The sequence below is a fragment of the Hibiscus syriacus genome, unplaced genomic scaffold (genome assembly GCF_006381635.1).
Source record: "Hibiscus syriacus cultivar Baekdansim isolate YM2019G1 unplaced genomic scaffold, ASM638163v2 tig00110318_pilon, whole genome shotgun sequence".
NCBI lineage: Eukaryota > Viridiplantae > Streptophyta > Magnoliopsida > Malvales > Malvaceae > Hibiscus > Hibiscus syriacus.
The window spans coordinates 804,540-817,548 of record NW_024062677.1 but is presented as its reverse complement, the minus strand read 5'-3'; the positions used below and the strand labels follow the sequence as shown (position 1 = coordinate 817,548).

Here is a 13,009-nt window from a genome sequence, read left to right as displayed (position 1 = left end):
TTTCCATTTGAGGTTCTTTGGGGACCTCTATGATTGTAGTTTTTAAAACTTTTTCTAACAAAGTTGGGTTTTGAATTTTCTCCTTTTTCAAAATGCTTTGTACCAACTTTATCAAAAGAAGTTTTAAGATCATCAATTTTCTTTTGATGATCATCATTGACCTTTGAAAGTAAATTTTGCAAATCTAAATTTTTCTTTTCAAATTCTTCTAGTTTGATTTGCAAATCTTTGATTTTACTTTCAAGATCATTGTTGGTTTTGGATATGAGTTTGTTTTCATTTTTCAATTTTGAAACATCATTTTTATATTTTAAAAACAATTTCTCATAATCCGAAGCCAACCCATTGTATTCCTCAAATAACTCATCATAAGATAAATCATCAAAATCGGATGAGTTAGAGGTTACCTTAGAATCTTCCCCGAATGCCATCAAGCACAAGTTTGCTACTTCTTGTTCCTCTTCATCAAAACTTTCTTCATCGCTCCATGTAGCCACATGAGCCTTGTGCTTATTCTTTGATTGACCATTTTTCTTCAATTGTGGGTAATCATATTTGACATGCCCCGGCTTTTTGCATTCATAGCAAATGATTGGATCCTTCTCTTTTGGTTCATTTTTGAGGCCTTCGTTTTGTTTGAATTTTCTTCCTCGATAAGGTCTCATCATTTTTCTGAACCGTTTGGCAAATAATGCCATTTCCTCATCATCATCATCATTATTATAATCACTCTCATCTTTTGTGGATTTGAGAGCAACTCCAATGTTTTTCTTCTTCTCCTTCTCCTTTGGTGTCTCTTCAACTTTATCAAGGTTCACCTCATCTTCAAGCATCATCTCATGAGTGAGGAGTGAACCGATAAGTTCTTCAAGAGTTAAGGATGATAGGTCCTTAGACTCGATGATTGCCGTTGCCATGATTTTGGGAGGGAGTAGACTAACTTCCTCACAAGCTTTTCATTTGAGATGATCTCTCCATACGATTTAAGACCATTGACAATCGTTGAAAATCTATCCATCATAGCTTTGATGTCTTCATTTGGTTTCATCTTGAAATTTTCATAGCTATGCATTAGAATACTAATTTTTGATTTCTTTACCTCATCTGTACCTTCATGTGTGACTTGAAGCTTGTCCCATATTTCTTTGACGGTTGTACACGATGAAACTCTTCCGTATTCATCTGGTCCAAGAGCACAAAAAATAATATGGATGGCTTTGGAGTTGAGCTGGAACATTCTTGTGTCTCCTTCACTCCACAACCTTGGATGAGTGAGAGGCTTGATGTATCCTTCTTCTACGGCATTCCATGCTCCCATGTCACTTGCTTGAATGAAGTACATCATTCTATTCTTCCAATAGGCATAATTAGCCCCATTGAAGAAAGGAGGCTTGTTGACGGGCATCGAATCGAGACCGGAGTCGTAATTTGAAGTGAAGGCCATTGATGACTTTGTAATCGATGTAACTCTTCCCGAATCGACTCAAGAGACGATTAAACCTTCAAATGAGTGAGGCTCTGATACCAATTGTTGAGTTAATCGATCGACGGAATCGGCCAAGAGGGGGGTGAATTGGCAATTAAAAATTTCGTGGAAGCTTTTGCAGAAAATTGAAAGTAATTGCACATCGATTTACAGTGGTTCGACTTTCTCAAACAAAGTCTACGTCCACTACCTTAGCTATCCACACTAAGGATTTTCCAACAAATTCACTAATTTGTTCTTTCTTTTGAGGCCAAAGAGATAACCTTACAAAATCCCTCAAGAGTATACCCCAACTCTTGAGAACACTCTTTTTCCCAAAGAGAAGATTACAAATTTGTAAACTTACAAGAAAACCTCACAAGGTAAGATGTTTGCACAATTCTAGAACAAAGAAAAGAAAACTCAAAGATAAATACAATTGAGTAAAAGTGTTCTTGAAGCAAATGAATATTGGATGAAAAATAGGCTTGAAATGCTCAAACTTGAGGTTTGATGCTTTCTCTTTGATTCTCTCTTGATTCTAGTTGCTTGATGTTTCTTGTTATTGATCAATGGCTTCAGAACTTGTTTAAATACCCCTTGAATCAATTCTGAACGTTGGTGATAATTAGTGTAGTCAATAGAGCCGTTTAAGTGTGAAAACAATTAATTTTTCTAGGTGGAGCGTCTCATGCATCGATGCATGATCAAGGATGCATCGGTGCATTCGTGTAAAATTTAAATATTTTGACCGTTGGAACACTTGATGCATCGGTGCACCAAGTGTGCATCGATACATGAAATGCATTCGATGTTTGAAAAATAGCTTGGTGCATCGATTCATGGCTTGTGCATCGATGCATCAAATGCATTCGATGTTTTGAAAATATTCAGAGTGCATCGATGCATGGAGAGTGCATCGGTGCATGGAATGCATTTGATGTTCAATTAATTCATCGATGCATCGATGCATGGACTGATGCATCGGTGCATGCCTTTGAATAATTGATTTAAGGCTTGTTTTTGGTTCAAAATACTTTGTGAAAATTGTTTCAAAAATAGTTTAAGTACAAATCACAATTTTACACATTTAGTAAGGTTTAAAATTGATCTTGAAAAACTTGGAGTAATAATTTGATATTTGGTTAATTGAATCGAATATAAAATTGTAAAATCATTTGTAAAATCTTAAAATTCATTTAACTTAATTTGTTATATCGAAATATCAAAAATGTTTTCAACAACATGTTTGTTCATCTTTGTTAAAATTTAAAGTCTTTTAAGTGTTATACCTTTAAAAGTCAATTTTTTGTTTGAAATGCATTTATTAAGGGAGAGTTTTTTATTTTTCAAATGATTTTATGATAAAATTTATCACTTACTCTTTATTGTTATTTTTGAACCTTAAAGTTAAATTATTTTTTATATAGCAAAAAGGGGAGAAGTATGATGGTTTGAAAATTTCAATTTCTCAATGAAACTTTTAACATTTTTTCAAAATATGTATCTTTTTCATTAAATGTTTTATTAATGGAGAGTTTTTCCAAAAACAATTTTTCAAATGTTTTGTTATATCAAAAAGGGGGAGATTGTTGAACCATGTTTTATAAATATTTTGATATAACAAATTAAGGAAAAATCTTTTTCGACTTGAATTGAATTTATTCAAAGTTTTCAAAAATAATTCAAAGTCCATTAAAAGTGAATTTGAGCACAAAACTGATTTTCAACGTACGTAGTACCAATACTGTTCTTACAGTATCGATACTATATGAACAATACCGATATTGTTCATGTGGTACCGATACCCTATGTAAGAGAAGTATCGATACTCTCTAGGTAGTATCGATACTACCAGCTTGCTCAAATTCCAGAATGCAAAATAGGTACTGATACCCAAAGGGTACCGGTACCGATACTACTTTACATAGTAGTATCGATACCATGAAGGATAGTATCGATACTGTCAGGCCCAATGGCTAGTAACTGCTAGTTTTATTTAAATATTACAAATGTAGTACTGATACTCCCTATAGGAGTACTGATACCCTTTGTACTGAGAAGTTTATTTTTGCAGAGAAAACATCCCCAAACAGCTAGAAATCATACCCAACGGCTAGAAACGACCACAAACTCATTCCAACATATAAATACAAGTTCAAGACACTTGAAGAAGGGTTATAATACCTATCCAAGTAATCAAACACAAGAGAAACGTTTTTCACTCTTTATTTTCTTTCTCTTGTAAATATTGTGTTTTTGTGAGCTTTAATTTGTAAACACCCTACCTTGTAGAGGTTTTATTGTTTACTTCTTTTATCCTTTAAAAAGGGGTTTTGGTTCTAGCTAAGCCTTTGAAAAGCTAGGGAGTTTGTAAAGGTTATCTCTTTGTCCTTGAAACAGAAAGAAAAAATTAGTGGATTTGTTGGAAAATCCTAAGTGAGGAGCTTAGGTAGTAGATGTAAACTTCATTGAGGGAGTTGAACTACTATAAATCCTTGTGCAACAATTTTCTACCCCTTTAGTTCTCCTTAGTCCCTAAAATTCTCAAAAAGCCAATTTCCCCCTCTTGGCAAATTATTTTCGGTTTGTAATTTGAGCTTCACAAATCCTAACAAATTGATATCAAATTTTTCAAATGCATAAAATTTTGGATAGCTTTATGCACATGCACTTAAATATACCAATTAGTATTGCATAAAGTATATTAGACTTGGATATATTGAATTTCATGTGCTACTAACATGTTTGTTCATCTTTGTTGAGATTCAATGTCTTTTAGTGTCAAGCTTTTAAACTATTTTTTTGGAATGCTTTTAGTGAGGGGGATCTTTTGATTTTTCAAATGATTTTAATGTTAAAATTCTTATTTACTCTCCATTGTTGTTTTGAACCTTAAACTTGAATTATTTTTTATATAACAAAAAGGAGGAGAAATATGAGTTTGAAAAATTCAATTTCAAGAATGAAAAAGGGGGAGCTTTAATATTTTCCAAATATTGCTCTTTTTCCTAAAATATTTTATTAAGGGAGAGTTTTGCCAAAACAATTTTTCAAATGTTTTGTTACATCAAAAAGGGGGAGATTGTTGAACCATGTTTTATAATATTTTGATATAAAAAATTATGGAAAATTGTTTTTGAACTTGATTGAATTTGTACAAAGTTTTCAAAAATAATTAAAAGTCCATTAAACTAGAATTTGAGTACAAAATAGTTTTCTGAGTATGTAGTACTAATACTGTTCTTACAATATCAATACTACATGAACAGTATCGATAATGTTCATGTGGTACCAATACCAAAGGTAAGAGAAGTATTGATACTCTCTAAGTAATATCAATACTACCAGTTGTTTTCCAAATTGCTCAAATTCCAGAATGCAAAATAGATATCGATACTCAAGGGGCACCAATACTTCTTTACACAGTGGTATCGATACCATGAAGAATAGTATCGATACTGATCAAGCCCAATGGCCTTCAATGGCTAGTTTATTTAAATATTACAAATGTAGTATCGATACTCATTAAAGAGTACCGATACTCACTATTTTGGGCAGCTTTTTTGCAAAAAATTAATCCCCAAACAGCTCCAAAACATCCCTAACGGCTAGAAACAACCACACAAACTCATTCCAACATATAAAAACAAGTTGAAGACACTTGAAGAAGGTTACAAAACCTATCCAAGCAATCAAACACAAGAGAATAACTTTTCATTCTTATTTTCCTTTCTCTTGTAAATATTAGTGTTTTAGTGAGCTTAATTTTTATAAACACCTTCCTTTAAGAGGTTTTCTTGTTTACATCTTTTATTCCTTTTATAAAGGGGATTGATTCTAGCTTAGCCTTTTAAAAGCTAGGGAGTTGTAAAGGTTCTCTCTTTGTCCTAGAAAAAGAAAGAACAAATTAGTGGATTTGTTAGAAAATTCTAAGTGAGGAGCTTAGGTAGTGGATGTAGACTTGGTTGAGAAGTCGAACAACTATAAATCCTTGTGCAAATTGTTTCATCTTTATACTCCTTACTCCCTAAACTCAAAAATCCAATTCACCCCCTCTTGGCAAATTATTTGGTTGATCATTTTGAGCTTCATCGATCCTAACATCATGCTGATTTTTGGAGTTTGATTACAAGTTGGGAGCAATTTGCAAGTTTATTAAAATAAAGTGTTGAATTTGAAAAGTCTAAGAAAGTTAAGGATGAAATTGTAAGCTTTTGAATGTTTAAGAGTTGGTTTGATTATTTTAAAAAGGTGCTGGAAATTTAAAAAAAAAATTAATATGGAATGATCATAATGATGAAGGATTATTATGAATTTAATGAAAAAGTTAAGGCGATTTCTAGAAAGAATTCATAATTTGTGGCTTGATTTTGTAAATTAACAAAAGTTGAAGGGATGATGATGAAAATAAATATTTATGGAAATTAAAAGAGTATGTTTGAGAAGTTTTAATTTATGATTGAACTATGATTTAGTTTTATATCGATTTAAATATCGATTTTATTTCTATTGAATTAAAATTCAAGCTTAAACTATGTTAGTTCAATACTAACATATAGTTTGAATATTTTATGCTATTATATAACGACGTCAGACCATGATAAATCTAGTGATCCAAGTAACTCAAAGGGGAAGAAATAGATGCGGGATTGAGAAGACTATCGTGGAGAAGGTTTGATAATGAGGCAAAGGTGAGTGCATTTAACTAGTATTTATGTTATCGAAACAAACATTACCTTGCGATGAGCCAATGTCGGAGTTACATTAAGAGGTAACTCCTGTTGCATGAGAAGTGCACTTCAAGCCTATATGTTCAATTGGTAAGCTTATAGATTTAGTGAATAAGTTAAGGATGCAAGTTGATGAAATCTGCCTAGAAATTATGTTCTGAACATAAAGTTTAGAAAATCACCAGAAATTATAAAAAAAATTGAAGAATGAATATTATATCATTGGATTTGTATATCAGTCTAGTTTTGTTTATAACAAATGAAAACTGATTTCGATGGCTATACAAAAAGATATGAATTTTTAATCGATGATATGTCAGAAAACAGGGAAGCAGATTCTGCCCGAAACAGCTTCTGTCTATCAACTTTGAAAATTCACTATAAATTGTAAAAGTGGAACTAGATGGAGTGCCTTATATGGTTATATTAGTATTCAAGTCTAGTTTTTGTTGGTGTAAACATAATAATTTTTCATTATATAAATTAATACAAAATAATATTTGTTTGAAGGTAGTGCAAAATGCCATAATATGGAAATTTGATAAATTGTGTATTGAAAGTAGCGGAAGGCAAATGATTTAAATCTAAAGCTTAGTGAGGCTTATATTTTGATTTAAAATAATAATAAAGTGTTAAAGTGAATGCAATTTATTTATTTGATTATTATAGTCGAGGTCGAATTGCGATAAGTCAACCTCATTTTATTTTCCAGTATGATTTATAAATTTTCAGTATGTAATATTTCTATAATATTTTTCATCAAGTTTTATGAATGATTTTGGGTATGAACTGCACAAGTATGATATTTATGATGATGAATTCTAAATGTTTACAGTTATCATATGATTTTCATTTATCATATATTTACATATATTAGATGATTACAATTATCAGATATTTACATATATCAGACGATTACAGTTATCAAATATTTAAAGATAACAGATGTTTTACAGTTACCAGAAGCAAATTAATAAATGATTCTATGATGATACATATAAGGCCATTGTATATTGCATTAAAAGTCATAGGTACATTTGGCATGTCATTTAGTAAGTACTTTTCAGTTATCAGTTCAGCTTTGATACATTCGTGTATCAATGTTCAGCATTGTTGGTGCTCAGGTTATGATTGCACTGAAGTGCATCATATCACAGTTTCAGTTATGATTCAGCACTGTGTTGTGCCTAGTGCGCACCTTAAACTCACTTACTTTATATTCTCTTACATATATATTGGGCTATAGCAATAAATGTGAAAGTTATGACAATATGAAAGGAATGAACATTGAATTGAAAAGAAAGTTTTGAAATATGTTCGAATGAAAAGAAAAAAAAAAGTTATTTATGATACTCGATGTTAACTTACTAGTCGAGTTTGAAGTTTAATGTTTTTATTTAAATTACAGTTTATTTATTATATTTTATGAAATTTATGGTTTTATATCACTTGAGTTATATTTCTCCCTCACTAAGTTTTACTTAGCGTATGACGATTTTATGCGTAGGTTTGAATAAAGTAGAGGATGTAAAGTAAGGAGTTTGTCAGCATCTTATGGAAATCATACCTACCGACAGTTTCAGTAATACATCCTAACTTTAACTTATTAGTGACATGTACATTATATTTGTAGGGTTGCTTTGTTAGATTTATTTTTAAGGGCTTGTATTAGTAACTAGCATTATTTTGTTTAATTTTGGCTAATTTTTAGTATTAATCGTATTTATGAATGAATAGTCTAAATATTATATTTTAAATATTTTAAAAATTAAGCAGTATTTAAGCAGTGATATATATATATAGTTATGATCAGCTCTAAATTGCCTACTTATAAACTAAAATTTGATTTTTTTTTCAGTGATTGAATATTATTTTATGATTTTATACGAATAAGATAAAAACTTAAAAGTTAAAATAGTGAAATTTTTAAAAAGAAACGAAATTTTAAATCTTTATGCATAGTAAATATTTATCTAATTGGTTTGATATTTGTGACTCGTATTACGAGACATATATGAGCTATGAGTGTTACAGACATTGATAATATATATATACACACACGTTTACTTGCTAATTAAGAGTCATATGTATTGGAATTGAAGAATTGGTGAAACAAGCAACATTGAAAAGTTCACAAAGTCCAAGCCCTAAAGTTGAAGAATTGGAAAAGTTTTTCCCCCTTTTCTTCTTTAACCAAAATGCATTTACAAAATATCCAACTAATAATCAAAGGAAGAATGAAACTATAGAGTTAGTCGCTTAGAGCTTCAAAGACAAGTCAAGCTTCAACTCATCATTTTTACTATTGAAATGCTTAACAGTATCCCACAAAAATCCTCCCGTTCCTTCCATGGCTGGACCAAACGTACGCATACCGCTTTCGAATCTAGCAGCGCCATTACCCCCTAGATTCAAACTCCCCATTGAAAGATGCTCGGTTGGCCGTGTTCGAGCAACGGGCCGTCTAGACCATCCATTACGGCATGGAACAAAAGATGGCTTGTGGATCATGGAGTGCTCTTGAACTCCAAGTGGTTTACAGAAACTAGAGCTATACAGAGGAAGTGACGCCATGCTATAATATCGCCCGTGATGTGTATTAGGGTAACCTAAAGCCGCTACACCACCACCAACAGTAATCCGGTGGCCTCGTTTCGCCAGTGTTCTCTCTCGTTTATGTGCATTTTGGTGGCCTCCCAGAGCCTGTGCGTTATAAAATTTTCTTTGGCAGTAGTTACATGAAAATACTTTAGGCCCAGTTTCATTACCTTGATCTTGATCATGATCAGAGGATGAGTCCACCACCTTGAAACAGTCGATGAAATTCAGTTCTTGGCTCGATTCTTGATTGGAGAAGCGCAGATCCAGTACGGGATCATCTTCTTCTTTGTCTTGCGGTTGCTTTTCTTCTTTGTGGGTAGTATCCATTGTGGTTCCTAGGGTGGATGGTGAGCCATTTGAGGCTGAGATAATCGTTGAAGTTTCAGAGAGAGAAGGCTCTGATGGTTTTTGAGGCTCCATTTTTGTGTTTGTCATGGGGTTGACGAGGGAAGAAGGCGGTTTAATAGAAAAATAGATGAACTGTTGTTGCTTTTTTTTTGTAGTAATGCAACCCAGCAGTCCAAATCTGAAAACATTTAAGGTTTTACATCTAAAGTGCGATTATATTTAAGATTATTATACTATAGTTACAAGGTCTTAATATTGTAACAGAGAGAAAGAAAGTGAAGTGAAAGGGGGAAGTTAATTAAATTTAAAACGGTGTGTTTTATCAAACATTTAAAGCTTGTGTCATGTGGCGTGGAACGACCTTGGATTGATGTTTCTTTTTAATTCAAATTTGATGTAATTTTTTAATTGAAATTAATATTGAGATATTTTTTTTATAATTTTTTAATCAATATATGTATATATATAGTCCATTAGATATTAATAGTGATAAACCTACGTTGATATTAAACTATAAGTTAACATTTAATACTCATCTCAAATCATAAATATCTATAAATATACAATCGGCATCTAATTATCATTTATAATGTATTAACAAAAATTAATTAATTTAGACCGGATAAATATTAGATCTATAATAATATATTTCAATTACAGATTTATTACAAATCTTTTGCTAGTCAATCTGTTGTTGATTTTATTAATTAATATATTTAAATATGAGAATAGTGAGAGGTTAAATGGTAACTCTTTGTCTAGGATTAGAAACATGCATGATTTAATGCATCATATATGTTTCTATACAAACCAAAGGTGGGTCCAGACGGAGCACACTAAACTCAACTTGTCTTTTAAGAAAACAAAAGAAAGAAAGCTCGACCCTTTGAATTTGGCCAATAATACATTTGATAGATATTGTATGAACAATAACTTGAAGAAAAAGAATACCCAGCAACTGTAAAATAATGCTTGTAGGAGATGGAATATATATAAGCAAAACTTGGGTAATTTACGATCTTGTTTAATATCAACAAGGTAAACAGTTACAGTTGCTTAATAATGATACACCTAATGTTCCAAAAAAATGGGCACTTTTTTGTTATTAACTAATAAATGCTTTCTTATAATATTATTATCTTATTACTATTAGGTCCCATTTCACAGTTCTATATTATATTACATTAATCCCACTAAAGTATATAATGATAAAAAAAACCTACTGCATGAAACTTTATTTTTTTTAATAATTTTAAAAAAATTTACTCATAAATTTAAAAATATTATACATTTAAACACATTCAAATTCATATTCATTTATACGTTGTAATAATAATATCAATTGAATCTTAATTCCATTGACTAAATTTTAAATTATTATACTAATATGTAATTAGATAATATTATCACATTACTAATAATAAGTAACGACAAGGTATACGTGCCTTATTATTAATAATAAAAAGTTTTAGTACCTAACTACATTAGTATTGTTAGTGTGATTATTATGCTTGGGTCCTGGGAATCTCTACTTGGATGATAATTTGGGGCAGCTGATAATTCATAATTGATATAAAAATATGAATACTCTCTGATAGTTTACTAACAAACAGAGAGACCTAAAGTGATTAAGAATCTAATTAGTTGACAGGAAATTGAAACCACGTTGGCTCTTTTTATGAAGAATTGTTACTTTGGTTCATTCCCAAAGCAGAAAGTATCATTTTTATTTTGGTGTTGCTGACTTACATTAATTAACCACTTTATAATCACTAGATGTTAATTTACGTATCTACGCTGCCGATAATTGAGAAATAACTCAATCCCTTAATCTTAATTTTGAAAAATAAACTAAAACCAGCCCTTTGAAATTTTCTTTGGATTTTCCATTAGAATATTTGAATTCGTAATAAATTAAATACAAGAGTTGGGTGAAATTTTCATAGTAAAACAGAAAATCATAAAGACTTGACATTATTCACTAAAATAATATCCAAAATCTTCCGTGTTTGATGGGCCAATTGTAAAAGAAAGTGTATTTATATGTATTAATTTCAAGTTACATGCCTGAGAAGGAAAACCTGTTTGATGGTGGATAATTGGTTATTTGTGTTTATGTCCACAGTGAAGTAGGACAAAATTGTAAACTTTGATTCAATATCTGACGTGACATCACAGCCTTCAAAAAGGCTCGGACAATTTGTTTCAAGACTTGTGCCTCAACATGTCTACAATTTACCATCTCTGTTCGGTCTGTTTTATAAGTACTATATAAGTATAATTATAATTTTATATTTATATTTAGTACTTTATATTATATAAATTACATATATGCATATAAAAGAAGTAATAGTTTGAATCGAGCTTGAACATATATATACATTTATATGTGTTGCTTGATGGTTACAAAAAGCTGTTGTTTTCAACTATACGTACGTAGCTGATGAATGTTTGGAATTAAAAAAACACACACGACGTTAGGTAAGAGTGCAACATTTGAAAAAGATGGGAAAGTTTCTCCTGCAATCACATCAAATCTATTTTATGGATTCAATCAAGGCAGAGTTTTTTAATTCTATAAGTTAAACGATCGTTATATATTTAATTTATTTTATTATCTTTTTATTATAAATAATAAATCTTTATTTATAATACAAAAAAAAAAACTTCTCATTTTGTACAATTAATAAACCCAAACAAGCCTGTTTTTATTGTTTTCTTATATTTCTCCATGAAATGTTGCTTCACTTCTAGCAAATAGCAATCATTACCCGATCTTACATATCTTTCCCGATTAATTCTGCTCTTTTTATTCGTTAGATATCCCATATATGTCACAATTTTCCTTGGAGATTAATCATTTGACTTGTGATGGATGAGTAAGAACTATATTTTACAAGTTTTATTTCATTTCATTATTTACTTTTCCTATTGCTTTTACGGTTCATGAGAGGAAAGTGACGGGAAAAGAATAACTACTGTCGGCACCAAGGGAATTAATTGCCAAACAAACTCAAATTATCTGAAATTAAGAACATGACCAACAAAATAATAAATACAAACGTTCATAATATAACTTTTAAATTGTATGAAGTGATTACAAGTAGAGCATATGTATATAGATGGGGTAGAGAATAATTTTATACCCGTTATTTTTAAAAAATTTATTTAATTTAGTTTAATATATCAGTAGGAAAAAATAAAATAAGAAAATTTACATATTCATTTTTTTAAAAAAGGGAGTACTGAATTTAGTTAACTTTTACATCCTCATTGATTATAATATAGTATTGATTTAAAAAAACTCTTAATCGATTAATAATGTATATATTATATACACACAACTATTCAAACTCTATAACTTATAGATAGAAAAATATTATTTATCAATGAAATTACTTTATTAATTCATAATACAATAATTTTTAAAAATTCACATTCAATAAATTTAAATCCAGAAAAAAATTACTTTTATTTAGTAATACAAAAAGTTGGAGTTTTGGGGTGGCACGAGGTAAAGGTCAGATATTTTGTTTTGAACCACTAAGTTACCCATCAACAAACCCCATCAAATAGAAATGTAAAATCGGATAATCGTTCAGGTTTCAGTTGGATCCTGTCAGGTCGGGTAAAATCGGATACATGTTAAGTCAAGTAAATTTGATGCTTTGACTCGGATCAGGTCGGGTCCAGGTCAAATCGGGTCAGGTCATTTTCAGGTTGATTTGACACCAGGTACAGTTCGAGTTCAGGTCGGGTTACTTTCAGTTCGGATCGATGCTAGTTCAGGTCAAAACAGTTCAGGTTTGGAGCAGTTAAAAAGTAGGTTAATTCAGGTTCGGATGGACTTCAGGTGGATCTC

At 30.7% G+C, this 13,009-nt stretch overlaps 1 protein-coding gene across 1 annotated transcript; it reads right to left on the bottom strand.

Annotated features, from left to right (window-relative positions):
• Positions 1 to 8,457: 8,457 nt before the first annotated feature.
• Positions 8,458 to 9,219, bottom strand: LOC120117099 (zinc finger protein 3-like). Its single transcript, XM_039137436.1, has one exon. The coding sequence runs from the start codon at positions 9,217 to 9,219 to the stop codon at positions 8,458 to 8,460; it is 762 nt and encodes a 253-aa protein (XP_038993367.1).
• Between the last annotated feature and the right edge of the window lie 3,790 nt (positions 9,220 to 13,009).